General features: G+C 37.1%; 1 protein-coding gene across 3 annotated transcripts in view; it reads left to right on the top strand.

Moving 5' to 3' along the window:
* ARHGEF3 (Rho guanine nucleotide exchange factor 3) overlaps window positions 1–27,117 on the top strand; it is a 104,993-nt gene that overhangs the window by 38,803 nt on the left and 39,073 nt on the right. For 2 of the 3 annotated variants that reach the window (XM_079316688.1, XM_079316687.1), the window contains one exon: window positions 14,714–14,776. In XM_079316688.1, the coding sequence (XP_079172814.1) occupies window positions 14,714–14,776 (63 nt within the window). Of the gene's footprint in view, window positions 1–5,231; window positions 5,477–14,713; window positions 14,777–27,117 lie in introns of those variants that run through there. The other variant, XM_079316689.1, reaches the window with a different exon arrangement.

Here is a 27,117-nt window from a genome sequence, read left to right as displayed (position 1 = left end):
CACTCACTCCTTTTAGATCTCTTCCTCTATTTTCTTCCAGCAGGTTCAAGCTCTTCTGTTTCAGAGTTTGTCTCAGCCCTTCTCTTTTACTGCCTGTCTCTACTCAGACTTGCCTTTAGTCTGTCTCTGTGGAGGAGCTGTGGTGCTGCTGTCCAGCACTGACCTTTCCTGGGCATGGAATGCCAGGATGGCCCTGATACCTGAGATCAGAAATAAGAGGCAATTCTTTAAGTCTGTTCTTGCAGTTCTTTATTGGGAGCACTGCAGGAGCAAGGAAACTATTTCACACCATTGATAGCAGCAATGTAAGGAGCATTAGAAATATCCTTCCATGATACTCAATTTCTAGTTCAGAAGACAGGAGCTTATAAATGTTAGCAACTATTCACCCTGGCCACAAATTTTTGTTTATAAGAGTTGGATTTGATCTATGGGCGGAGTTTTAAATGGTTTAGCTTGTTATTGGTTTTGGTTTTGAACAAACCATTGGAACTGTTTTTGATTAGTCACAAGACTAATTTCTCTTGGAACAGCAAGGTTTATGTTGGCAAACAAATAGAGATGCTATCAGAAATTCATTGTGTGGCATTTGCGTAACTGGATAGCAGTCAATTCCATCTGCAGTTTCAAAACACATCAGAATCGTTGCATTCCTAATGTATACACTGAATTCCAAGACAAATTCAGAGTGACCAGTTAGACAATTTTGAAGAATTAAAAAATGTGTTATTCCAAAGCCATGTGCTGAGTCAGCATGGTTTAATCACCATAACTTGTGCCCACAGTGTGTGATGCAAGATTAGCCATGTCACACTAGAATCTGAAATTCCAAACATGGTTTGTTGATATGTTGGTTCTTAGGCCTGTGATAAATGGCCATATTTTTGTGTAGGGTCAATGGGTACTGTAAGTTATAAAGCCCTCTGCATATAGTAGTGTGGCAGCAATCATGCTGGAATGACAGCTGTGAGTTGTTTATAAATTAGTTACAAAGGAGAATGATGCTGCCTGGCCTTTCATCTTCAACATGCCAAGATTCCAATAGCTGGGGACTCAGGTAGACAAACCTGTGCATGTTTTAGGAGCTATTACTGCTCATGCTGCCTAGGGAATGCTGTACTGCCTGGGAGTTTGCACTGACTTCATTAACTCAATTCAGTAGCTTTCAGGGCTTTTACATCTGAAGTCACTGTGAGTTAAGTACACAGCCATTAAACCTAGTTTACAGAGGTGCTTCCAAGTTAATTACATGCAGTTATAGAAAATGCACTTTAGATTCTGTGTTTCTTGGGGCAAGAATATTGAGACCCTTATAGAGCCCTTGGCTGAGGAATTCCTGAAAAGACCTCCACAGACTTTGACATCTGCAAGACTTTGCACCCATGACTTTTGTTGTAAAGGGTAGTTAGTCTACTTACTAAAGCTCAGTTATTGAATTAATACTTTTTTTCTGATAATAAAAATAGTGTGATATCTCTCATTTGAAAGGGTTTTGTATATTTCATCTTATCTTTTCAAACAATGGATTTTTTTAAAATACTTTGTACAGTCATCTGTTACTGTTGTAGGGTTTTGTTTTATGGATCTTTGTAAGTGCTTTGTTATAAGTTTATTTTTGCTCTGGGTGTGGTTTGTTATTTGTAGTAGAAATATTCTGTATATGCTATGAACCCTCCATGCCAGCTATTTTGCACATATAAACAATACTGAGCTAGAAGCAGCATGTGATAAAGCAGATAGATCCAATTGTGATTCTCTTAGGCTAGGTTGGATGTTCTGTTATAGAGCAGATTTCCTGTCTTTAATCATAGACTGGGTGTTACCTTGTACTCCTGCTGTCATTTACTGTTCTTTTCTTTGTTCAGCAGCAGATGAACTTGACCCCTGTTCAGTTTAACTCAAATCAAACTCTGCCCACTTGTTTGTCTTTGTTTCCCCCCACTGCACCAGTGGCTGCTCTTTGAGAACACGTGATATGAAATTACTATTTCCTATCACTTTGTTTCAGAAACCTGTAATGGTTAAACTGAGTGATGTTCTTATCCAGCTGAATTTGATGCCACTCAAGTCTGAGAAACATTTTAGAAGTGGTTCTGGACTATACATTGGTATTTTATTGATGCTACATTGTTTCATATTAGCAATTTTATTTTCAGTTGTCCAGTGGAAATGAAGGGCTGCACACATGGGCTTGGGCTGCTGTTGTATTTGGTTTTACTAGTTGTGATGCTTGCAAGAGAACTTGGTATTATCACAACCATTTGCAAAGATACATTATTTACATGACTTTTCATTTTCCCCAAATTGTTGTGATGGTTTGTTGTCTAATCTCCTAGTGCTTATACTGTAAAATCTCACTGATCTTCTAAGTTGATTGTAAAAGTTTCCAATTTGCTAATCCTTAGGTATTATTATTTAAAACTGTGGATTAAATTAAAAGAAAAAAAAAAAAGTAAATAGATGGACTACACATTTGGAAAAGGTTTCAAAGCTATATCCAAATACAGTTGGAAAATCCTCCATACTGGAGGTTTTATTCTAACATCTCCCTCTCCGTTTCCAGTCCCTCTGCAGTCCCAGATTCTAATTTAGTTTGTCAAATTGTACTTGTGATGGAAAGCTAAACAAAATCCTTTTAAGGTCCAGGAGAGAAGGAAAACCTCCTGAAAAGTTCTGAACTTCTGAAACAGCTTATAAAGATGGGAAAAGAAAAAGAAGTTTGAGTTCTTCTTGATTGGAAGAAGAATTTTGAGTGGGTTTGTTGGTTTCTCCATGAGGACTCCCATTCATTCCAAGGACAGAGGTGATTTCACAACCAGATTTGGTCAAACATGTCAGTTGTAGAATGAATCCTAATTATTTCTAAACATAAGAACAAGATTCTTATGCTTAATTCTTAATTCTGTGGTTAGAATATACACACCAGTTATAAATTATAGCTATCTTTTAAAATCTGACAAATGCTTAGTAAGAACAATATGATGATGTCTTCTATATATTGCAGTCTGGAAACAAATTTTGTTATTACAGTAGCAAGGAGAAAATGAGGTCTCAGTTTTGCTGGATATTACATAAACAGTAATAAACAATTCTTTCTCTAAAGAATTTACAGTCTAAGCATGTGTAAGAATGTACTATAACATTTCTATAATAATATTAAATTAAATTTTCAAGAAAATTCAGATCTGTTGAAGCTCTTAAATTTCATTCATGATGACAGATCTTTGTAATTCCTGGGTTATGTTTTGAAATGGCATATCCCATTCTAATGGAACATGAATATAATATGATATGTATATATACAGTCTATATATTCAGTATATATAATATGATCCGATTATGACTTGAGGTAATGTTCTTAAGATATGTAAAATGCCCTCTCAAAAATATTTATGACATAGTTTTTGATGCAAAAATTGTACACAGGTTGTGCCTGTCTCTTTCTAGATTTGTGCTTACTTGTAAAGCTTACATGTTTGGAGTTTGTTAGTTCTGATTTCTGGACATCATTCTTTTGATGAAGTTGCTTTCTGGAATCAAGATAGGGTATCTTAGATTTCTTTCCTTGGTACTTGTGTGGCTGTCTACAGTATAAGTAAGTTCAAGCTGCACTTCCTATCAGGTGGATGCCCTTGATGCTGCTGTCAACAAAGTGCAGAGTACCTTGGAGGTGATTCATGTGCAACTGCAGAGAAAAAACTGATAGGATGTTTTCTTGCCTCAGACCTTAGAAAGGCTTTGCAATCTCATTAATTTCTGTTGATTGATACAGGCAGGGGGCCAGACTCTTTTAAATATTGTTTATTAGATTGATGAGAGAAAGCCTGATAAAACTGAAATCTGTGGTATCTGCCTTTAGGCTTCTTAAATTCTGATGGCTGCTGAGCAGGTGGTTATGGGTGGCCTAAGGAGTAGTGCAGGTGCAAATATAAAGAAGCATAGCAAGTTAAAGTCTTTACATGTTGTGGTCTCCAGGAAGTGGAATACGGAAATCCAAATGTTACCAGGAAATGTAATTGAAAAATGTCTGCCTACCCAACTTCATCTTTGGTGCAATTAAAGAGCTACAGATGTAACACTTAATTGCATTCCTGTATTTGATCCTGGCTCAGGTGTTGCCAAATTCTGATAGCAGAGGATTAGGGTTTCCTGTATGGGATAAAAGATTATTTCAGAAATAACTTTAAGTTAACGAAGAGAGATTAAAGAATACTTGTAAAATATTGCAGGCTTATATGTAGAATTTATATGTCATTGCTTGGAAAAGTACACTATATTCTGCTGGAAAGGTCTGAAAAAAAGGTGGCTAGATTGAGTTTTACCTCACTTTTGGGCAGAGAAGACAGGCTACAATAGCATTAACCAAGAGTGATGTGCTTCAGTAATTTTTAAAGTATTGGCCTAAAATATCTGTTTTCTGAAAGATCTTTTATTCAGTATTTTCTGCCTGCAGAGATGTCATGGCACGTTTTCTCAAAGGAACTGGTTGCTCACTGGTATCAGTTTCACCTTTTATCCTCTTTCTTCAAGCTCAGCAGAAATTTTTTGTTCTGAAGAAACATTGCACCAGCTCACTAAGGACTTGTTTTCTTAAAAGTTTTTTCTTATGAATTGCTGTTATCTTGCTACCCAAATTTAAATTTATCTTGCCAGTTTTGCCCACTGGAAGAATGCAGAATTCTGTTGATAACAAAACCAAGTCTGTGTTTGTGGATCTGAGCAAGTCACAAAAGATTGAACAGGATGGGGGCAGATTAAGAGTGAGGTGTAATGCTTTCTTTCTTTCTTTCTGTAGGAGTAAAATCAGGGTCTGCACTTGTCCCTTACTTGCAAAATTGTACTTCATTTTTACAATTATGCCTCTGTTAATTTAAGAACTCCTCCTTAACAGATCCCATAACTTCTGAAATACTTAAAAAAAATCCCAGTAAAATAAATATTTAAAAGTTCTGCCCAGCATCTACCAGCTGTGTTGTTTGCTGAGACATCTACATTTGGGCATGGTTGTCTGCCCTTGAGTTTAGAGCCCATTGCTGCTGTTTAAGAATTGCACAGGTGGGAGATGGAGTGTTTCAGTTACTGAGGCTCAAAGTTCCCAAACACCTACCTGTTATTTTAGAAACCTCTTAGTGATATCTTAACTTTCAGCATACTGGTGCTGTTCACTTATTGGCTGTTTGTAAAACACTTTTGTCTGTTTAAAATATTATTGTGAACCAGTGTGAGAGAAAAGCCATGACAGAGATAGACACAACAGCAGAGATCAGCTTCTGACACTTGCAGTGCACTGCATGACAGGAAGCAAGAGCAAACTCTGTGGCTGCATGGGGAGGAGTTCCTACTGAAAACTGAAGGACAGACATAGGGACTCCTTTGTAGCAAAGACTTCCCACTGTCACGCTGAAAATTACTCCTAAAATCCGAGTACAATACAAAATAACTCATGGTGTGGTGCTGCTTATTTGTGCATCATCAGGTAAGCGTGAACCAGGGTTGTGTAACTTTTTATTGTTTGTGTGTAAGTTGGAATTGTACAGATACTCCTTCCAAGCATGCTAGGATTTAAGATTGGGTACTGGTTAAACCAAAATGTTGCTTGGCAGGAATGTTTCCTTATGTAAGGGAAGAAATTTACTAAATGTTGAGGTACCATGCTCTGCTATTCCCAATGGGATGGAGGACAGTTTATTTTTCTCTCTGTTTTGCTTGTTACTGCAGGGTGATGGGTTTAGGTCTTTGCTTCTGCTTATTTGTAATGTAAACATCTCTGCCTCAGTCTCCTAGCCTGAAAATGTAAATTTATCTGAATCTAGAGCTTAAAGGGCCTAAAAATTTGTAGCAATATGCATTGTTGTCTCCACTGACAAAGTGAAAGTTGACATGCATGCATACAGCTCACAGTGTATTTACACTGCAGAGTGATTCTGCTCTGCAGCATGTGGATGTGGTATCACCTGGAAAACTGAGTGCTGTTATGGACACTGAATTTTAGAGAGATATGGACAGAAAGGTAGCAAGGTTGATAATAACTGTAGAAAGTACAGCCTTTGAGGGAGGTTTAAAAGATTCAGTGCATCTTGTGTATAGAAAAATAAGACAATGTAAGCTGTGAGTATATCTCTGACTTTATCTCTGAGTGTGTGTGAACAATTGCAAAGTGGGCACTTGTTCTCTGTATTTGCCAAGTGTAGTAGCACAGGAGTAAATGGGCTTTTTTCATAGCAAGGGAGATTCAGGTTAGATTATTTTGAGGATAAATGCTTCCTGATTGTCATGTTCATCAAGAGTAGAACATAGAATAGAATTAAAATCTGTCATTTCAAACTGTTGTATAAAATCTTTCCTGTCCTACAGTGTTGCAGTGGTTAGCATTTAGTACTTGGTTGTTCTTAATGGTTTGTGTTGAGCTTTGATTTTGGATTGTTAGTATGAATGAGAATAGCCCAGTAGGGACACCAGTGAACAAATGAGATCTCAGATTTTGCAGCTCCAGCCCCACTTTGCAGCATCCTTTCTTGGAAGCCTAGAGAGCATCCTCTCATTTAGAAATCCAAGTTATTTCAAAATATTTGTGTATATGTTGACTAAAACTGTACTTTGAAGTCCTTAGAAATATGTGATCAAGGTGGGGGGCTGTAGTGCAAGGCAAATCAGGGACATGGAAACCTTATGGCTCCAGAACACCTGAAAGGAGATTGTAGCCAGGTGGGGATCAGTCTCTTCTTCCAGGTGTAGCAAGTGCAGGACAAGAGGAAGCATCCTCAAGTTGTACCTGGAAAGGTTTAGATTGGATATTAAGAAAAAATTCTTCACTAAAGGCACTGTCAAGCATCGGAATGGGCTGCCCAGGTCAGTGATGGAATCACCATCCCTGGAGGTGTTTGAAAGCCATGCAGTTGTGGCACTGAGGGACATGAGCTAGTGGTAGCTTGGCAGTGCTGGGTTAATGGTTGGACTTGGTGATCTTAGAGAGATTTGCCAACCTGAGGGTTTCTGTACTCAATGTTCAAGAGCCTGTGTGCCCTGCAAGTGCACAAAAAGCTGAAGCTAAGTAGTGTATGGGCTCTTCGATATTGCATCTTATTTTTTATTTATATACTAAGTGAATTTAGAATTATCAGATATTGATTTTGTTCATTAGAAGCATAAATTTATATAGTAGATTCTGGCTGAGAAAGTAGATCTCAGATTCTGGCTGAGAAAGGATTCTCATGCAACAAAAAACTCCTCTGGAAAATAAATAAATGTAACTTATTTAGATTAATTTGGTTTGGACTTTACTGTAAAGTTTGCAAAAGTTTCAGTGTATTTAACTGTTCTAGATACCAGTTACTGGTCCTTTCCCATGTCTTCCAAAAAGGGGAAGGAAGAAGGTTAAATAAAGACAGAGTAAATACCAGTCCTCAAACAAAGCTGTTCTAATTCTTGTCCTTACAGCATCCCGTACATGCACACCCATTTCCTGTTGTTAATGTTAAACACATTGAATATAACTTTCATTTCATTGTTCACTTCAGTGTTTCTTTTACATTACATTGACTGGAAAACCTCCAATCCATCACAAAAAGCAGAGCAAGGGGAGGCTGCCAAGGAGCTGCCATTTTGGCCAGCAGAGATCTGATGACTCTTGGAAATGCTTGAAAAGTGTGAATGTCCTCAGTGGCAGACATGATCTCACCTTCACTGCAGTTTTTGCTGTGTAATAACAGAGCAGTCTGTTTTTTCATTTGTTTGCTTTCTTTGGAATATCAGGAACAAGCAAGTTGTGTTCCTAACACCAGTATCCATGGCTCCTGCCAGCTGAGTGTGTGCAGGGTGAGAGGCTGGACTGTCCCAGGCTCAGTGCAGGGGGGTCTTCTCTGGCCATTTCTACTTAAAAGCAATGATGTTAAGGATTTTATGTTATTCTTGAGAAAATGTAACCTGGAATGTCTCTGGTATTCCAAACAGTAGAGGGCAGTGGAAATACACATGGAATCAAAGAATTTTTGGTTGCAAGTTCCTTTTGCCAGTGTAACATAAAGAGATGCAATACTGAAATGCAGGGTAGCAGGTTCTGGACTTTCAAAAAATTTTGTGTTAGAAATCACTGTTCTGAGATTGTGGTCTCCAAAAGCATATATAGTTCATTATTAAGCTGAAAAAAGCACCCTGCTCTGGCCAAACTTGTTTTATCTCCCCATCACTCAAACTCTTGCCAGTGAGTCTCTGCAGCCATGGAAGTGGGAGATGAACAAGGAGGCTCACTGGTGTGGGCAGGAAGGTGAGTGACAGGCTGTGGTAAAGGAAAAGAAGGCTGACCCTTAAAAGGTGGTGAAGATCCATCTCTTTCTGAAAGGGCTTAAACTCTAGTGAATGAATTGTCACTTTTTTATGAAATTGTAATTGGTTATCTAGGAACCAAGCCCTATATTCAACAGGAAATGCAGATATGCTTTGCTGGGGACTGCAGACAGAGCTGTTTGTGTGATTAGTATGCCACATTCTCCTGCTATACAGACTTTCTAGAATTGTGCATTGTATCAGACAGGCTCAAGCTCTTTGATTTTTTTATTTTTCCTTGTGTGTCATATCTGCCTTTATTTCATTTTAGATGTTTGAATGCCCGTGTGATATGATGGAAAGTGTGTAACATGGCATGAGGCTTCCTCTTTTTTCAATATCAGTATCATTCTGGCTTGAAGTTGGGTAATTCAACACCACTGTTGTCTCTTCTAGTTCTCTTCTGACCTCTGCTTGGTGGGATTATATCCCATCACCTGTGGCAGGAAATGTTAAAATAGTGATTATTCAACTAACCTTAACAGAAGGTTATTAATCACTTGCCTAGTAATTAAGCTGGATCCAAGGCATATTTCATTAACTGAGTAATAACACCAGGTAAGAAAAAAATGCTGAAGTTTTTAGACATTCCTCTTGTATTAGGAAGACTAAACTGAAATGTTTTAACTTATCTGTTTGCTGGCTATGTCATCTGTTGAACTTTTGGAAACATTTCAAATTAGCCAGGAGAATTGAAACATTGAAACAGTCCAGTTTGTAGTTTTTTCTTTGTCCTAACTCCCTTTTTGCATTCCTCTTAACATCTGTTTTGTACTATTTGTGCCTCATCACTGCACTCTGTCCTGAGTCCTCCATACTCTGTGCTGTAACTAACTGAGAGCTTCATAATTTTAAGAGCACTTGAATGTGATTTGAAATGGAAGCAGTGAAAACTTGAAATAGATTTTATAACAGGAGCAACAGCAGATGGAATTTTTGGCAGCATTGAAAGAATAAATATGGTCTTAGCAAGTGATACTTTTCAGGGATTTTTAAAGACAGATGAGTGTTTTGGTGGGATGGGTGTGGATGCACTGACAAACTACAAATTAAAAAGAATGAGAATTGTAATGTCTGATTATTCTTTTGAAGTTACCAGCTTCTGTACATGTTAGAGGTGTAAGAATTAAAAGAGTGCTTAGAAGTGCACATCTATGTTTGAGTATTCACATGTCGATGTTGCTGATAAAAAGTATTTATACATAAAGAGAATTTAAAGCTTACTGGATTTTAAGAAGTGTTGTATAAAAACAGTGTGAGTAGAAATTCACGTGGAAGTTTGGATTATTGTTGTGATTTGATGTCTTTCTATAAAGAAATGATGTTGTGCTCCTGCCTTATTCTGAGCTGCTTTGACACGGGCTGTGATTCCTGGAGCACAAAGCCATCATCAGGCTTTGGGTGGCAAGGGTCCTTGGAGAGGTAGAGGTGTTCTCAGCTGGCTCAGGAGATACTGATTACTTTTTTGAATTAAAAGAAAAAAAATAAAATCATGCAATAATGCTGCTTTTCATGCAGATATAATCCACCCTTTGATGTGTGATTTAAACCTGGCCTGTGATGTTTGACTTTTTATTAAGTATTTGATCAGTTTTCTCCCATCATTCCACATTAATCCCTTTTGATTTTATTTTCCCTCTACTTGATCTCTTCAAATTGTTTTTCTTTGGGTAGTTATGTTTTTTAATTTAGTCTGATGTAGATATTGTCCATGATAAAAATGCATCATAAACTAGAGAGGAGCAGTGAACCCCTTTCTGCCTTTTACTCAACAGTAAAAATGGGACAAAACTTTGCTAGCTAAATGATGTTCCCTTTTCTGTATTACTGCAAATGTGTATGTATATACATTTGTTATATGCATATATATTTTTTTGTATGTATGTTTGTATGTGTATATATGCACTTCTACTTATTTACATTTATTTAAATCATAGAACTCCATTATTTGCAAAGTTACTTTTTCCAATTAGCAGTATTGAAGTGTGTTTAGGTGTGTTCTGGAAAGACTGTTTTAAAAAAATATTTTCATATGAGAACAATCTGAAATACAGACTAGTTGAATGGTTTCTAATTTTTCTTTGTTTGGACTTTTGTTTTGGGAGCATGGGAAAAGCCTGTTTCCTTAGAATGGATTTCTGTATGAAAAAAGTCTTAAAAGTTGTTTAGTGTTTATTTTTGAAATAGGTCTGACTCTCACTAAGAAGGTCTAAGGGTATGATGTGCCTATGCAATCACATTAGCTTGAACTGTTATTTATTTTGGTACCAGTCTGTGTGCAGATACATTTCTAAGCATTTGGAATGGAGATATGATTTAACAAAAGTCAGCATTTCCTTCCCCATCACAGGATGGGTTTTGTCAAGCTATTTTTGTGCATCTTGGCATTTCATCTCCCAGGTGGTAAAGTATAAATCTGTCATATTGATAATTAAAATCCTGTGATGGAGACTATGCTAATCCAGCCTTCCTTATAACAATGTCTTATTGCTCTAATTCCTTTAATGAAAGCATTACTTTAATATATAATTGGATATCTTACCTTCCCATCTCCTGTGAGATAATTATGGAAAGCAACTCTTTCCTGCTATGTTAAGGCCAGGAAGTCTCCTGTCTCTGTAACTGGATGTAGGCACAGCCTTTTGGGCAACAGTATCACAAATATTAGGATTCAAAATTATGATGCAAAAAGCTTTTTCAGCCTAGAAGTTCGTGTTCAGATGCAGATGTGTGGTCAGACAGAAAACACAGACACATTCCTGATTGGAACATGTACTTGCTACTGTTTTCATGCAGGTGTGTACTCATTTTCTAATGTCTCTAAATACTGTGCAAAATATAGTTATTGAAGTGTTCCAAGCTTTCTGGCTTTCCCAGCGAGGCAAGTGGCATAACATTTTTCAGTTTGGTTTGTTTATGTGCAAGCAGATTCTAATAATGAGATGCTCTGTGGTGAGATGGCATTTGTCCATTGCTCCCAGCCCAGCGTGCAGTTAGCACAGTGCTGTGTGCTCAGTGTGTCCCCCAGGGCTGCAGTGGGACATGGGCATGCCAGAGTGTGCTGGGGAGGTGAGGGGGGCAGAGCCTGCCTTGCTGTGGGGCACTGCAGTGCTTCCTCACTGCCCTGGCTCTGCCAGAGCCTGCTGCTCTGGGCTGAGCTGCTGCTTTGTTGGGAGGGTTGTGTGGCTTCATGTGCCACGAGTGTTAAAGGTAAAATGGAGAGCAATAGTTAAGGGGTGATTTTATGGGCTGTGGCAGATTCAGGGGTCAGCTGCATTGTGCTGTGACTGCTGAGACAGGACTTGTAACCCCTTTGGGGAAAAGATCTTCACAAAGAGCAGGGATTAGTTTAAGGAGCACCTTATGTTCCCTGCACAATATCCACTGCAATCTTTGCCTTAATCCACTTACCATGGGCAAGAAATTTATCTGTGATCTGGCAGCTCAATTATTGGATGTTTTTTTGCCATGGAGTTCTGCCTCTCCATTATACAATGGTAATAGCACTTGAAACTCTCAGAAATATTAAATCATTAATCTTGTCTACAGTAGTTAATATTTAACAATTTCTATATGAAATAGCTGGTGTTGCATAACTACTGAGGCATAATATTTGCAAGTTTCCAGATAACATTTTATTCAGTAGCTTTTATATTAAGCATGTATTACTTTCCAGTAAGTGGAAGATTTAAAATAAAGTGAGGAATGGTCCTTTGATTAGCACAGAGTATGAAGTAGAGCAAGGGATCCGTTTTGTGGAAGCTCTCACAGACTTAATATTTAATTGTTTTTCTTACACTTTACTGAACTTTTCATTGCTTTTGGTCTCTACATCACTGTTGATACTGAGTTGCTCCTCAAGAGCATATTGATGTTTAGTTATATAGCCAAAGAGGTTGCCTCTGAATAAGATATGAGTATTTTAATTCCTGCTGAATGCATTTTGTGCTGTGCTTTACCTGAACAGCCTTGCCATGGTTGCTTGTCCTCATGGCCACAGCTTTGACCATGGTACCTCTGTGGTTTGCTTCAGACACCTGCTTTGAATGTAGCAGTGAGAAGCCCACACATAGTTCTTGTACAACTTTCCCTCTGCAGTAGAACAATGTCCTGCCTCATTCAAGTTCACTTTAATCCCGTAGCCTTGCCTAATACAATTGTATTTCATATTATGTAATTTCTGGTCTCCATCTACTTTCATTAGGGCTGGCCCGTGTTGGATCTGCCACCTTCTGTGTTAATCTGTAGCCATGTGACTGCAGTAAGAATCTTCCAGTTGATTGTTTAACAAAGGAGCTGCCTATTTGTTGTGTGTGTGTTCATTTGTCACACTTCATTAGCAGTGAAATCGAGTCTAAGATGTCAGACTTAAAGCAGCACCATCCCAAGCAGTGGATGCAGCTGCATCCTGTCCATCCATGCACTAGAAGCATCAGTTTGTATAAAGTCAGCTACACCAGACCCATGCACCATTTTAATTTATCCTTCTCTTGTAGCAAGCTGTATTCCAAATCCAAACACCCTTCATTTTTAGTTAACCTGTGTCCACTGTGTAGGAGGGCTGGTACTTTTCAGTTTTGCAATTTCTTTTTATGAAGTAAAGACTTGGTATAGACTTAAGTAGAATCAGTATATGATTTTTTGAGTACAACTGAAGGATGCATGTATTTGGGTCCCCAGAATTCTAATTAGGTTTGAAGAACAGTCTGCAGTATGTTCACTAGAATCTTAAGGGATCTTACCCTCTGGGCAAAGTACTGACCTGAAAGATTTCATCCCTGTTTTGTGTTTTTCACAACATATTCATGTTTGCTAGCCCTGGAATAGTAATTCAGATTAGTTTGTCCTTGGGGAAAAGAACAAACTTTACAAAAGACTGATACAGGATAAGTAAACATAGTCAGTATTATTTCAGATATTTCTATTCATAGCTCAGTGTGGTCTGAAGTTTCTAGAAGTTTCAGAAGTTTCTATGTTCCAGTCAGTCCTTTAACTTGTTGCTAATAATCTGTACTGTAACAGTAAAGGGGACTTGATTGTGCTTAGTCTGAGGGTGTAGAATTACTTTTCATAAAACACTTCTCACTGTGGTGATAGAACTCACAGTCCAGTTCTGGATAATAATGATCTTAAAACACAGCTGTTGCTGGCTTAGAAATTATTGTTAGAAAAAAGTATTAGAAGTTATTTTCTGAAAAGAAGTGAATTTGTATTTTAATGAGTGAAAGATCTGCTGAAAACTAGTGAGTAAACATAAAAGCTTTCAACACCAAGAGTTTCGTTTTAACAGAGTAGGAAATCAAAACTTCTGGATTTTGTGACAAATATTCCTTATCTTTTTGGATCAAAGAAAGAGCTCTCAGAAACCATGTGTTCAACCTAGTAGATTTGAAGTTGTTTCACTGGCTTCACAAGAGTTGGGAGCATGGACACTGGGCTTGAGGATGATACAATTTTTCCATGTTTTTTTTTTTTAAATAAAAATTATCGTTAATTATGTGTAGCTTCTGCCTTTTAGCTGAGCTTTGGGCATCCCATAAGCTGTGAACTCTGTATGGCATTTGTCTGGGGTTTTTGGTCTCTAAATTGCTCATCTTTGACTTCAGTAGACTGGAAACTAAATCCCAGCTATAATTATGTGTGACTGCTTATCTCTGGTTGACAGTGGAAGACAACACAGCTGGATAAATAAGAATAATGCATCCTGTGATTTCTCTTGTTTCCTGAATCTTCCTGGCCTGGTAGAAAATGCAGAGCTCTGTTAAATGACATTTCATACTTATTTGAGGTGCATGAAGGGTAATCTTGTGGTGAACCTGTGAAACAACACGAGGGAGAGCTTGCCATTTGCAAACCCCAAACCTGAATGTGGAGCAGAATGCAATCACTGCCATGGACAGTGAAACCCTAACATACACTAATGTAATTCCTGCAGTACCTCTCACCTTTTATATTGACTGTCTGGGGATAGGACTTGATTGCTGAAGGTAGCCTTGGAAAAATCTTAAGTATAGGCTTTCAATACAAAATATGAGTTTCCCTTCCTGACAGTCTCATTAGTCACAAAAGTTTATATCAAATGCCATAGTTTCCAACGTGGAATAATTACTTATGCTTTTAGTGGGAACTAAGTTTCTTAATTGAAGTGAACCTATCTAAGTAGAAAAGGAACAGAATTTAATTTGCTATGTGCCAATAGGTAGCTTTTCAACTTGTGAAAAGAATTTTTGTTCACATACAGGGTGATTATAATGATGATGAGAGTAAATTAAATATATATACACATATATTTATATGTATGACATCATGAGATATACTTGTTTCAGGGCCAAGCCAATGGCAGTTGGGACTGTTCATCAAAACTGAGCTTTCTTTTAATTTTGCTTTGTAGAAAAAACGGAAAAAGAGTACTCAAGATGAAGATACAATCAGCATCTGCAGCCTGGATACAAGTGTGAGTAATTTAATTTTCTTTTTTCCCTCTTTCTCTATTCCCTCAAACTAAAATATGGCTGTTAGGAATATTCTGAAATAAGCCTGATCCATCTTCTCAGCTGTGTTGTTTTCATACATAACATGAATAGTGTGTTCTGTTTGTTATGAAAAAATGTGTGTTATATTACTGCTCTCATTTCTGTATTAAGCCTTTAAAAGAAAAATTATGTCATAATGACAGTAAAGCATTGAATCTTATTAGTAAATAATTAACATGACAAGAGGGCTTTGTGGATGCAGGATTTAAATACAGACTTTTTATACTGTTGAAGGGGTGTATGAGAAATTCCATTTCAGTTGTCAGTGGTGGTTAATGCAAGCTGTAAGATCCAAACTATTTCTGTTGATTATGATGGATGTTGAATCAAAGTATTCATGAGGGTAATTATGCAGTAAACTGCACTGTTTGTTGTTTTTCCTGTAAACTTGTGACACAAAGGTACACTTGACATTATAGTTTCAAATCCATGGAACTAAAATAGAGGTAGGAAAATTTGCCATTTCTCTTGTTCATCAATATTTTATCAATATCCTGTTTTCATCAATATTTGCAGTGTTCTATTTACAGCCAGCTGTTGAACCAGATTTCCTTTTCTGTCAACTTCTACAGAAAAGTAGTACAGGCAGACACTTCTTTTAACAGTTTTATTCATTAGCAAGTGTCAAACCTATTGCTGTGGTTTCTTTAATGGTTTGAAGTATACCTGTCCTTTGAAGCATTAATTATATTTAAGGGCTCACCAGCCTGGATGGCTGCAGATAAACACAAGGTCTTGCAGGCACTTCAAGTGAGCTGGGTAGAATCCAACACTATTCTGGAAATCATAAACCCACAGTAGTCTGACCTTGTCTGTGAGCTAATACTTTAATGTTAGTTCATCCCATCAGACCTTACATTGGGCCCAACTTCAAAGGAATTGTTATTGCTTTAAAGGAGTTTTAAAGGAATTGCTGTTCTTCAGGGAAAATAGGAAATTGTTAACTATTTATTACTATTTTGGACAAATTGATAGTTTTTGGATGCTTAACTCTGATCTGGATGAAAAATGCTGGGTTTAACTATTTTTACGTTTCTGGAAAAGTGTGTATTTTATTCTCCTATGATAAAGCAATTAGGTAAAATTCTGTTGTGTGGAATCTGTTATACTGTACAAATACCTGGATGAATATAGCTTCTCCTTTGGCTAATAGCTAAAGATTTAAATTATGCTTGAAGGTGACAGTTTCTGCTAACAGAATTGCAGGAGGGTGATCTAATGTGATCTTAGCTCTGAGTTTGCCCCAACGGAAATGCAGGCAGAGCACTGAGCAAAGTGAGGGTTGTGGTTTACTGATGAGCAATAGATACAGCAATAATAATAGCAACATCCTTCATTTGCAGTTATTAAATGCCACTTAAAATTTATAAAATATATTATTTTCTTGGTGCTGTTTTTCTGTGTAACCATTTTTCTTGGCAAGAAAAACGTGAATTGGAGAAGTTAATTCACTGAATGTTGATCTATAAAAGAGTGGCTAATAAAACTATTGAATTTGGATTTTCATTGAAAGATTTGTAAATCCCTACTTTAGAGGGATCTTATCAATAAAATGTGTGAAGGGTCATTAAGAAAATGTTTCCCACTGTCATCAATGCAGAACTTCACTATTTAAATTAAATGCATGCTGGAGTCTATACTAGAAAATAGAGGTGAGAAATGAATAGGTGAAGAAGCTTGAATCTCTCCTTACAGTGCTTCAGAATCACTCAGGTCAACAGGGTGAGGAATATTCTATGAGGATATAAAGGATATGCATTTTATCTTAAAGAGTGATCAGTTGATTTAAATATACAATTTATATAAACACTGGTTGGTTTATCTGTTTTTGCTTGAGATATCTTCAAGCCTGTCACACCTTTTTTCTGTTACCAGGAAGTGCTGATTGATTTATGCTGTACAGACTATATTGTCTCTTGTGTCTTTGAAGCTTTCCTTTCCCTGAACTCTTCTACATTGCACAACTACAGGTTCCTGTTCAGCATGTGGTACATTCTGTGCCCTCACCACTGACAGGACTTGCTGTTAAGACCAGTTTGCCTCTGGCTGTGACAGGAGACTTAAACTGTTGTGGTGACTGACTGGGAGAGGGTAGGTGCCTTTGGTTAAGGAAATGGACCTGGCATGTGAATTCTGAACAACACCCTCAGGTTTTTTAACTTCAGGTGGTGGTTCAAGTGTGCCCATCAAAACTTGGTGCTGTTGGCATTAAAACAAGTTGGGCAGGAAGAGTTCACATTTTCTCATGAGTTGTGTTCCAGCCTATTAGGTTATCATCCTTCCAAGTAAAGGAGGACTTTCACCTTTGTGAGCTCCTGGACACAGTAAATGAACTTTTATTTTTCCTTTCATGTCATATTTTCCTTATGATTAATGATTAAGACAGTGCTGAGGATGCAACTGGACTGAATACCAAGTGTCTTTTGTGATTAGAAAATATTGGAGAGTCTTCTAATTGCACTGTGGAATGTTGTAGCACAGAAGGGTTGGCTGGAATCCAGCAGTCCATGGCTGAATACTTACCTATAAAGGCACTGTGTGTGCTTAAATGCTATTTCTATTGAGTAGAGATATGTCTTTTCATGTTTTGGGTTTTGATTTTAGAGAACCATAGCTGACATTATAGGTAATTCAAGATTTCTGTTACAAGGCAGAGTTGGCTCTTTTGTTCTCATGTTTGTGATGGCAGATTTCAAAAATACGGAAAATGTCAAAAATAATCAGTTCATACCTCACAGAAACCAGCTGTGGTGGTGTTATGCAAGGTCACTTTTCCTTTCTCTCTTGTTCTACACTCCTCACATACAGAGTAACTTATTCCCAGAAATAGAGAGGAGCCTGAAGAAGAGGTGAGAGGAAGTGTCTAGAATAATTAAAAGTTTGGAACAGCTTCTGATAAAAAAAAAACAGTCAAACATACTGGAACTTTTATAAACTGAAATCAAATATCCTGGGAACAGATTGGCATGTGATCAGTTCTGTGAGAAGTGGTCTGTGTAAGGTTGTTCCTTCTCTTGGGACTAAAGACACGAAATTAAGCTGTTTGTGGGTTCCTACCAAAGCAAAGGTGATGCCATTTCACCTACCACACAGTGGCATAATTCTGGCACAGGGTGTTGTGGATACCAGAGGTTTTGCAGGAGTTCAAAAAACAAATAGGGTAAATTAATGGAATTAAAAACCATCAAGAGCTATTAGACTGAGTGAAGCCATCCATCTGAGGAAGCTCCTGGAGTTGCATATTTCTGAGTCTGGGAGAGCAAACTACCTGTCTGTCACTAGCTGTTTACTCTGCTTGCACACACCTCCCTGGACAGCTTTTTTTTCACTATTGCTGGGGAAATGGTGCTGGCCTGAGATCCATCCTTAGCCTGTCATGGCCATTCTCAGGAGACCTTGATTAGCCCAATGCAGTACCTCAGTTTCTTCCAAGCAATGGCAGTTTTGAAATTAATGAGGGCTCTAAGTTTAATTGGAGTCTTTGGATTATAGCATTATGTAAATAATTAAATGTTCAGGTTCCTTTCTCTAGCAACTCTCGCATGCCTTTGAAAAGATGTGCCAAATTGTTTATATTTATATCTTCAATGAATGCATTTATTTTCCAGGCCTAAGAATATGAAAATTTGAATGCATGTGTTCCCTATTACAATTTTAGATTTTCGCTGGGATAATGATAGATCACTAAATGTTTACTAATAAATCTCTCAAGCTGTGTTGTAAAAATGGTTATTTTTTATTATATATTGTGTGTATTTAACAAATCAGTGTATTAGGCAGTTCTGTGCAGCACACTGTTTGGTGTGCATGAGATGAATGACTCCTGGTCTGGTCAGTTCTCCAGCTCCCTGAGTTGCTGATGTAAAAAACTCATGGTGTATTCACTCTGCACTGGTTTCACAGGCATCACCTCAGGGCTCTGCCTTGTTTTTGTGCTTGCCAGTGGAAAGATCTTTACTGTCCAGTTTGTGAATCTGGTAGCCACCTTTGTCCAGGAATGACTGGATTGCTTCATACCTTGGAAAGCAGCATCTGTATGTGTCTTCTGCCAATTACATCATCATGTGTCTACAGTCCTTTTACAAAAATAGATGTAATTTTTTTTTCTATCACTGACCATTGCCAGACATACCTGTCTTTTCCAAGGGACTAAGTCATACTGACAGAATTTCCTTTCACAGGAAACACTGCTTGGAGCTTTGCTGACTCAGGACAAGGACTGGTAACCTAAATATGTGAAATGATCTTTGTATTTGTTTAGTGATCTGGACTGGTGTTGATGCTTCAGGAGTTGATAAACTGGCTTATTAAACTGACTGGTTGGACTTGGCACATTTTATTGCCAGCTTAAAGAAGTGGATTTGCAAATCCCCTCAATGTCAAATAGTTTGTGATAACTTGTGACAGATGTGGCCAGCAGACTGTGAGGGCTGAGTGCATGAACATACAGGGCCACAGCCTCAGAAGTTCATTTAGAGGGAAATGTGTACAATATCCAACATGGCTTTGTTCATGTTGGCCTGCACTGGGAGGCTTAACTCAGTCCATGGACTTCAGTCTGTCCAGTTAAATCAGCCAGTGGTTTTCATGCTTGTGCTCTTAAAATGGTGATAACTTCTTGATCTGCTATGCATAATGATTTGCAGACATTATGTAATTAACCTGGCTTATGTAAACTTCAGATTTTATTGGTATCCCTTTAAGGGCTGGGAACTGGGGCAGGTAAACTGAGACAGCTTGAAAGATCATAGAGGGCAAAGTACTTTTTGGATTTAAAACGCCCTCAAGAGCTCTGCTCTGAATTCCTCCTATTGCAGACAGTCTCTCCTTAGTTAAATTCTGAGCAGCTTCTGGATTATGTCTGGCTGTGCTTTTGCTTCCTGTTGTTGCTGTGACTTTTGTTCTTTCCTTATAACCCAGCTTTGAATTGTGGTTCTTCATTCAGTGCAACCTTCTGGTGAGCCTGGTGCAGCCCTGGAGGGTTGTGATCCTTACTCAGACACAGGCAGCTGGTTCTTTAGCTGTATTCCATGGCTATTAAATATAGCTAATACATCACACACAGTGTGGTGGTGAACACTGTTATCTGAAGATTATTGCACAGAGCACTCAGCAATGTGTTTTTAATGGCCATTGTAAGAGGGGTAACTGCATAGTTGGAATCTTGCAGTAGTGATGATACTGTGTACCTCATATGTCTGAATTCTATAGAATTGTAAATAACACAGGAGATATCCAGAACAAAAAGCTGGTAAAACCTAATACCAAACTTGGACTTCTCAGAATAAAATTGTGCTAGAGCAGAAGTCTACCCAGAAAAAGAATTGGGATAATGGTGTGCAGTTCTTCTCTGCAATAGGTTGTATGCAGATTTGTTGTAAACTAGTGGGAGTTGCTGTTGTCATTATATTGAGAAGGAACATACAATAAATACATTATGAATTAGATAAGGCAGTTTCATAAAGAAGGTAAAATTTCAGAAGAGTTCTTTCTATTTGTTGTATAAAGCGGTTATTATTACTGAAAATTAAGCTCTGTCAAATAGTCCCTTACTATTGAGTGAACTGGAAATGCCTTACTGCTCATCTGCCTACTTGCAAGTTAATGAAATACGTCCCAGTGTAAAATACAAACAAAAAGGTACCCAGACTTAAGCTACATTTGCATGCACTAGACCAGAGTTCATTAATTTTGATTGCTTTTACTGCAAAGTGATCATTTATTATGTATTTAATAGTCAATATAGCTGAAACATTATTTGACCTAATTAAACTTAATTATAAATTCAATTATATTTGATTGCTAAGGTATGGAGAGCTAGCTTTATAAGCTTAAGGAGGATTACTTCCACATCAGCTTATCAGAGTCAAGATAATTAAAATATATATTGTATCTGGGTCTTTTATTTCTATAAACTGTGGTCTGTGGCATGTTTGTAGTAGAAAAGGTCTTCAGCTTGCCCAGTAAGATGTATACAATATGTTTGAATTATTCATGATCTTTGAATATTGCTGTGCATCAGGGTGGTCAGTGCTCATCTGGATTCAGACTTCATTATCCAGTGACTATTCACAATCCATTATTAATCCTTCTTATGATTGTCATAGACTACACTGTCTGCTGCTGGCAGTTTTTGGAGTTGTGTTCTGTATCTTAAGGTTCTGTTTTGTTATTCTCTTGCTATTTCTCATTAGATAAGGCCTACAAATGCTCTATTGGAAAAATGTGTAAATTGCTGGTCAGGCTGCATTTTTCTCATTCTGCATTGTAGTATGATCTTAGAGTTCCTGTACAGTTATACAATTACTCTTTATTTACGTGAACTCCTTCTCAGAATTTGGCTAATTGTTCCAGTAAATCTCATTATTATTTTGGTGAGGACAGCAAATGCATGATGAACTTTGACATCTTCAGTAGAAATGTGCCTGTACAAATATGCCAAACCTTTGGAAACACACACCAGACATTCTTGAAACATACTTGGGAACTGAGTAAAAAATGTATCTCTTGTACATATCCACACTGTTTCTAGAAATTAAACCTAGTGTATAGATACCTTAAATGAGGTATGATCATTGAAACTAATTTTTTTTATGGTTAAGCTCAAACTAACAGTATCTTACTGTGACTTGCTGGCATCTATTTGTCTGCTCCTTTTAAATTCATGTGCAAGGCATTATTTGATACAGCATCATCAATTTGTTGTATATGCTGTTTTCTTTTCTTTGAGATTCTTTCTTTGTACAATTCTTAGCATTCTGCAGTCTCTGAGGGAGAAGTAAAGCCACAAAATGGTTTTGCTGTGGGCCTTGTTGGTTACCAGAAAATGGTTTTTCTTCGAAGTTTTTTTCCCTGATGAGGCATGCTCTGTTACTGTTCTGAAACTGAAATATGTGTAACTGTGGAGCAAGAAAGGTGTGATAAAACCCCAAACCTGATGGTTTTCAGACACTGCAAACTATCCCTTATACTTTTTCCATGGGGTTCAGTTGTCAACCAGATCTTAGGTTATGATAATGTCTTGGGAACTGTGGAAGACTTCTGATGCACATCTGGAAACAGGTTATACCAATGCTTAGACCAGGTTTGTTTTGGTGAGATGCCAATTTTTTTCTTCCCTTGGCTGTACTGACAAAAGAGAAGAAAAGGAGCTAAGGTTTTGCCTCCAAATCAGAAAGGTTTCATAATATCCACTTAGTTTGTGGACTTAGCTCTCAAAAGCAGCAAATTTACCTCAGTGAAAAGTATATGAGACCAAAGATAACTTAATCCTCAGAAATATAGAGATTTTGTAATTCCTATGATATTTGCATGTAACACTTTATCTTTCAGATTCAGTCAAAAGTAGTGTACATAAATCTATGTCCTATTTCAAATAATTGCTTTGTATAGTAATAGCAGTGTAATTTATTATATTCTACCATAAAATAAAATGGCTACTGAAGTTTGAATTCAGTTTAAATTACTTTTGAGTTACAGAAACAGGCTTGACATTTGTTTATTTTCTACATGGCAAATAGGAAGATTTGTGAACTGAAATTAGGATGTTATTGGCAGCTATGAAGTTGGATATCTATTAAGCAATGCATGTGGTGGTTGGTTTGATGAAGATTTGCAGAGGAGGTTTTCATAATGAAATTGAATAAAGCAATGAGTTACTGTAATTCAGTTTATTTAGAGGTCAAAATAAAAACTGATATTAGTTCCATAGAGATAAATACTGTATAATGCCATATGTTTTCTAAAATTAAGTTTTATATATAATTGTTGGTAACTGTATTTTATATTGAATTTATTATATGGACTGTGCAGACATAATTTGTAAGACAAATTAAGGCACCATGTAAGCAATGTGCTGTGTGTGGCTTGGAGCCAAAGAGTTGAGGTTTTTCAAGTTATGTTAAACTTCTGACTGAAGCAGTCTACCTATATTTATTCCATGGAAGAGGGAAAGGATGGCCCATTCATCCTCAAATAATATCCACTGGGAGTGTTTGACATAGTCCAGTGCTTTCTGAAGTCTCGAGTGGAAGCCAAGTCAGGATTTCATTGAATTAGCTTGGCTGTATAGTTAAAATCCATAAATTTCTGCAATGCCAGCTATATTTTGGCTGTGCCTCTAGAAGTGACCAACCATAACAGGAAATTAAGTTTGTACATAAATACACCAGGATGCCTCTGTGCATTATGGCGTTAGGACAGGTCTTGTGAGGGCATTGGCCCATCCATCTCTTGGTGGTTGAATTAAATAATAATGAAATTACTATTACAGATAGTTTTCATGGTCTTTTCTTAGAAGCCTCTACTACACGACTACTGTAGTCCAGCCTAAAGCTTCTCTGTCTTTGTTAACAAGGTTTCCTAGTCACAAACCAGTTCTAGGCACTGTCTTACACATGTGAGCATTCAGAGCAGTATAAAATCCATTGAACAGGTATGGGAATCCTATACTGTGCTTTTTACTGTAGCCAGGACCTACACATAACCAGTTCTTTCAGACAGTGCCTTTTCCTTAGGTCAGAGTTATTTTTGTTTCAGCTAATGTGAAGTTAAAGTAATTTTATCAATATATTGGGGTGATAAATAACATCTGTCTCTGTCTTTTGAAGAAACTTCTTATACCAGGCTTTGTGCTTTTTCTAACAAGCTGCATCTTAGCAGGAAAATCATTATCAAATAATTTCTTCAGCAAGAGCTTAGCAACAAGGAAAACAAAGACAAGCTTGTTGTTAAAAAATTTCTAGTAGGTATTTCCTAATTTTAGCTGGTGAAAGCAGTTTTTTTTTTTTTTTTAAAGAGATAAGAAGTTTCACTCAGTTTCACTCAGATATTTGTGGCTACATGGTCATTTTTCTTGTTTTTATTCCCTCACGAGTGTTAGGTTTTCTGTGTACCCTTCAGTGGATCACTGGACTTCTCTCTTGATCAGATCCTTACCTGAAAAATGCAACAAATGTGTGTTTTCCTAACCTGCTTTGAGACCGAAGTGCAGCAATTCCTGGAGGAGTGTTCTGTGCTGGCAGTGCTGTGTCTGCAGCTGGAAGGGTCCATCCCAATGCAGGCTGTCAGCCAGGGCCACTCCAGTGCAGAGCAGAGTAGGGAGACATAAGCAGGTGAATCTTAGAGAAGTGTAACATGATTTGTCATAAAAGTTTCTTACTTTTCTCTGGGATAATCTTAGAATGCTGTGGTAATGCCACAATAATCCTAGAAAATTATCTCTGCATAGCAGTGATTTTTCAGTTCATTTGGTAGCATTTAGGTCCTCTTATCTCTTAGGGGAAAAAGTTATTTATTTTCTATTATTCTGTTATTACTGTAAATCTATAATCAGGACAGCTGAAGAGTATCTGCTTACAGCTGCTGGCTCTGTTATGCACCTGCACCCTGTTCCCTTTCCATGGTGTGGAAAGCAGCCAGAAAGGGAAAGCCCCCAGCAAATAAAAGCTTAACAAGTTTTTCTAAGTGCTCTAAGAGTATTTTACAAAAAAACATAATATGTTATTTTTTACAAGTGTATGAAGGTGCTTGTCAATAGAATATTAGCATGTCACCTCTACTGCTGATGAACAAAACTGCAGAAAAAAGAGAACTAAAACTTGCAGAGTAATACTCTTGGGGATTAAGATTTACCCACTAACATACATTACATTTACACTAACATAGATTCAACACTAACATACAGGAGGCTGAACCAAGAGGATTTTGTCAAGTCATCCCACCTGGATGAGGACAGAGCATCTCTAGTAGTAACTTAGGAGATATTTACATTTATTTGAACTTCTTCATTTACATGATTAATATAAAAATGAATCGGCAAAAAAATTTAAAAGTTTGTTTTTAGCCTGCAAGGCTCATTCATGCAATTCTGCATTTGCAGGATAAAATGTAAATCTGCTGCTGTATTAGAGGACTTTTAATTTATTTCTTCTATAGTCTCTTCTGTCTTATCTGCTAAATCATCCATTAGTTGGATTAAAAAGTCTATTTTTTAATTGATCTGTTAATTCTTAAGGCAATGTTTATAACAATCTAGCTGATACTTTTTACCACTGTTCTCAAATAAACCAATGCTGGAAGGATTTGACTTTGTCTTGGGAAATGTTCAGACTTTCATCTGCTATTTCTGTACATAAAATACATGATCTAAACTGCATATATTTGCTTTGTACTTGTGATAGAGGTTGCCCTTTGAGTTTTGCTTGCCTCTAAAAGCTTAATCCCTTCATGGAGGAGAGATTCACTTGATCTATCTCAGTAATCTGGCTTCTTTTTTGATAGAATTGGAAACCAAGCCACAGTCTTTTTAAAACTCTCCTTCCTGGAATGCAGGCAGTTTAGCTGCCAGAGATATTCCTTTGCATTACTTAGAATTTTATGCCAGGTTTTTTAAAAGATACTTAGGTAGTGGTGACTGCATTAATCTGCATACAATTGTCAAAGGTGCTGAAGCATTAAATTTCCAAACTTGACTATAGGTAACTTAATACATTTAACTATATGTTGCTTATGCTTAATGGTTCTACTCAATTTTAACTCACTGTGAGAATGTAATTGACTTTTGATTTGATTTTCTAAAACTGTAATTTAGAAGAGAGCAACAGTCCACTATTCTGGCTTTTCTTTAGCATGTTGATTAAAAACACTTAATGAATTTTTATGCATTTCTTCTTAAAACTTCTAGTTTGAGATTTTTCCCTTCCAAATTACTTTACTGTGATGAATCATGTTTATAAAGAAGCATAAATTTGTCATTCTTGTGTTCAGAACTAATTTGATCTTAATGTATGCAGGGCACTTAGCTGGGGAGGCATCAGTGAAGTCACTCAGGTACAGCCTGGGTGACTTATCTACTTGATAAAGTAAAACAAAGCATTATGTTGCTGTTGTGAATAGTTATCCTATATCAACTGCCTATTACTGAAATAAATTGGCAATTTATGATAGTTTAGCTTTGCAATTCTGTGGATAAACAACTGATTATTAAAGATTTAAATAATTAACCTAACACAACACAAGAATGTTTTCCTGCTGGTGGCTGTGTAGGGACTCTGGTAATTACAGTGTCCAGAGCAAGTGGTGAATTACAATTCACCTGCTTAAGGCCAAAGTTCTAAATCTGTGGTTTTGCTTTTCAGTGTTTGAGGTGAGTTCTTCAATGAAATCTAAGACTGGCTGTGTGTTATTTGGCCATGAATAAATCCTCCATCTTTCAAGAGATCTCCCTGGCTTTGTTGTAGCTTTGAATTATGAGACAGGCAGTGGCAAGGTAGGATAGTTGAGGCTTAGATAAGCTTGGTCAAGATCTTTTGTGTTCATGTCATAGCAGTTACTCTTCTGCAAAGGTTATTGAAGACCTTTCAAAGTAAATGAAACTGTATACTTCTAGAACTTCAATAATGAGCAAAACATTACCTGGAGAGGGATAAGCTGGCAGTAAATTTCTTATTCATGTGAAATTAATGGAATTTCTTCCAGAAACTGCTGATTTCATCTGAGAAGTAGGAACCCAGATTATGTGAAAATATTAACAAAGACAAGTTGCAAATTTGAATAGGCATATGGTCTTATTTATTGCTTATAGATATCTTTGTATCAGATCTTTCATCTTCTAAATCAGATATTTCTTGTCTAATTTATATCTGTTGTTGGATCCAGAAGTGGTCAGGGATGTATATGTGATGGGATGTGAACAGGATGAGTCTTTGAGGGGCAAATTGTGTGAACTGGGTTTGTCAGGAGAGCAACAGCATTCTTGGAGAGCCTACACAAGTGTTTGTTTTTCTATTTAATTATTAACCACTAATTAAAGTTCTGAAAGTATTTATAGGTAGTACAGAGTAGTTGCATGAAGTGTTTCTTACCTCTTTTATGAAAGCTCTGAAGCTGCTTCTTAATTAGGACTAAAGAGTCAACTTTGAGCAGTGAAGGTGAAAGTTACCAGAGCATTGTTGTATTGGAATACATTGTTTACATTATGTTATTTATTGTATCCATTGTGTTATTTCTGGGAGATTTCTTGTCTTATATACTTGTGCTTCTTGCTTACAGCGTGTTACTTGTGCTTCTTTTGTGGCTCTTTTTCTTTTGTGCCATCACTTAGAATAGCACAATCACTTCCTGCACTCTGTGTGAAATGTGCTCTGAATCCAAGCAGTTTGTTTTCATGTTTGAAGACATTTTTGCTTTTGGACTAGAACCTTTTGCCTAAATAAGCAGCTTTCTGTGCTCTTTTTCTGAAGTTTTTAACATGATAATGATA

The sequence above is a fragment of the Erithacus rubecula genome (assembly GCF_903797595.1).
Source record: "Erithacus rubecula genome assembly, chromosome: 13".
NCBI lineage: Eukaryota > Metazoa > Chordata > Aves > Passeriformes > Muscicapidae > Erithacus > Erithacus rubecula.
Note: the sequence above shows the minus strand (reverse complement) of the source record. Positions and strands in the feature narration are given on the sequence as shown.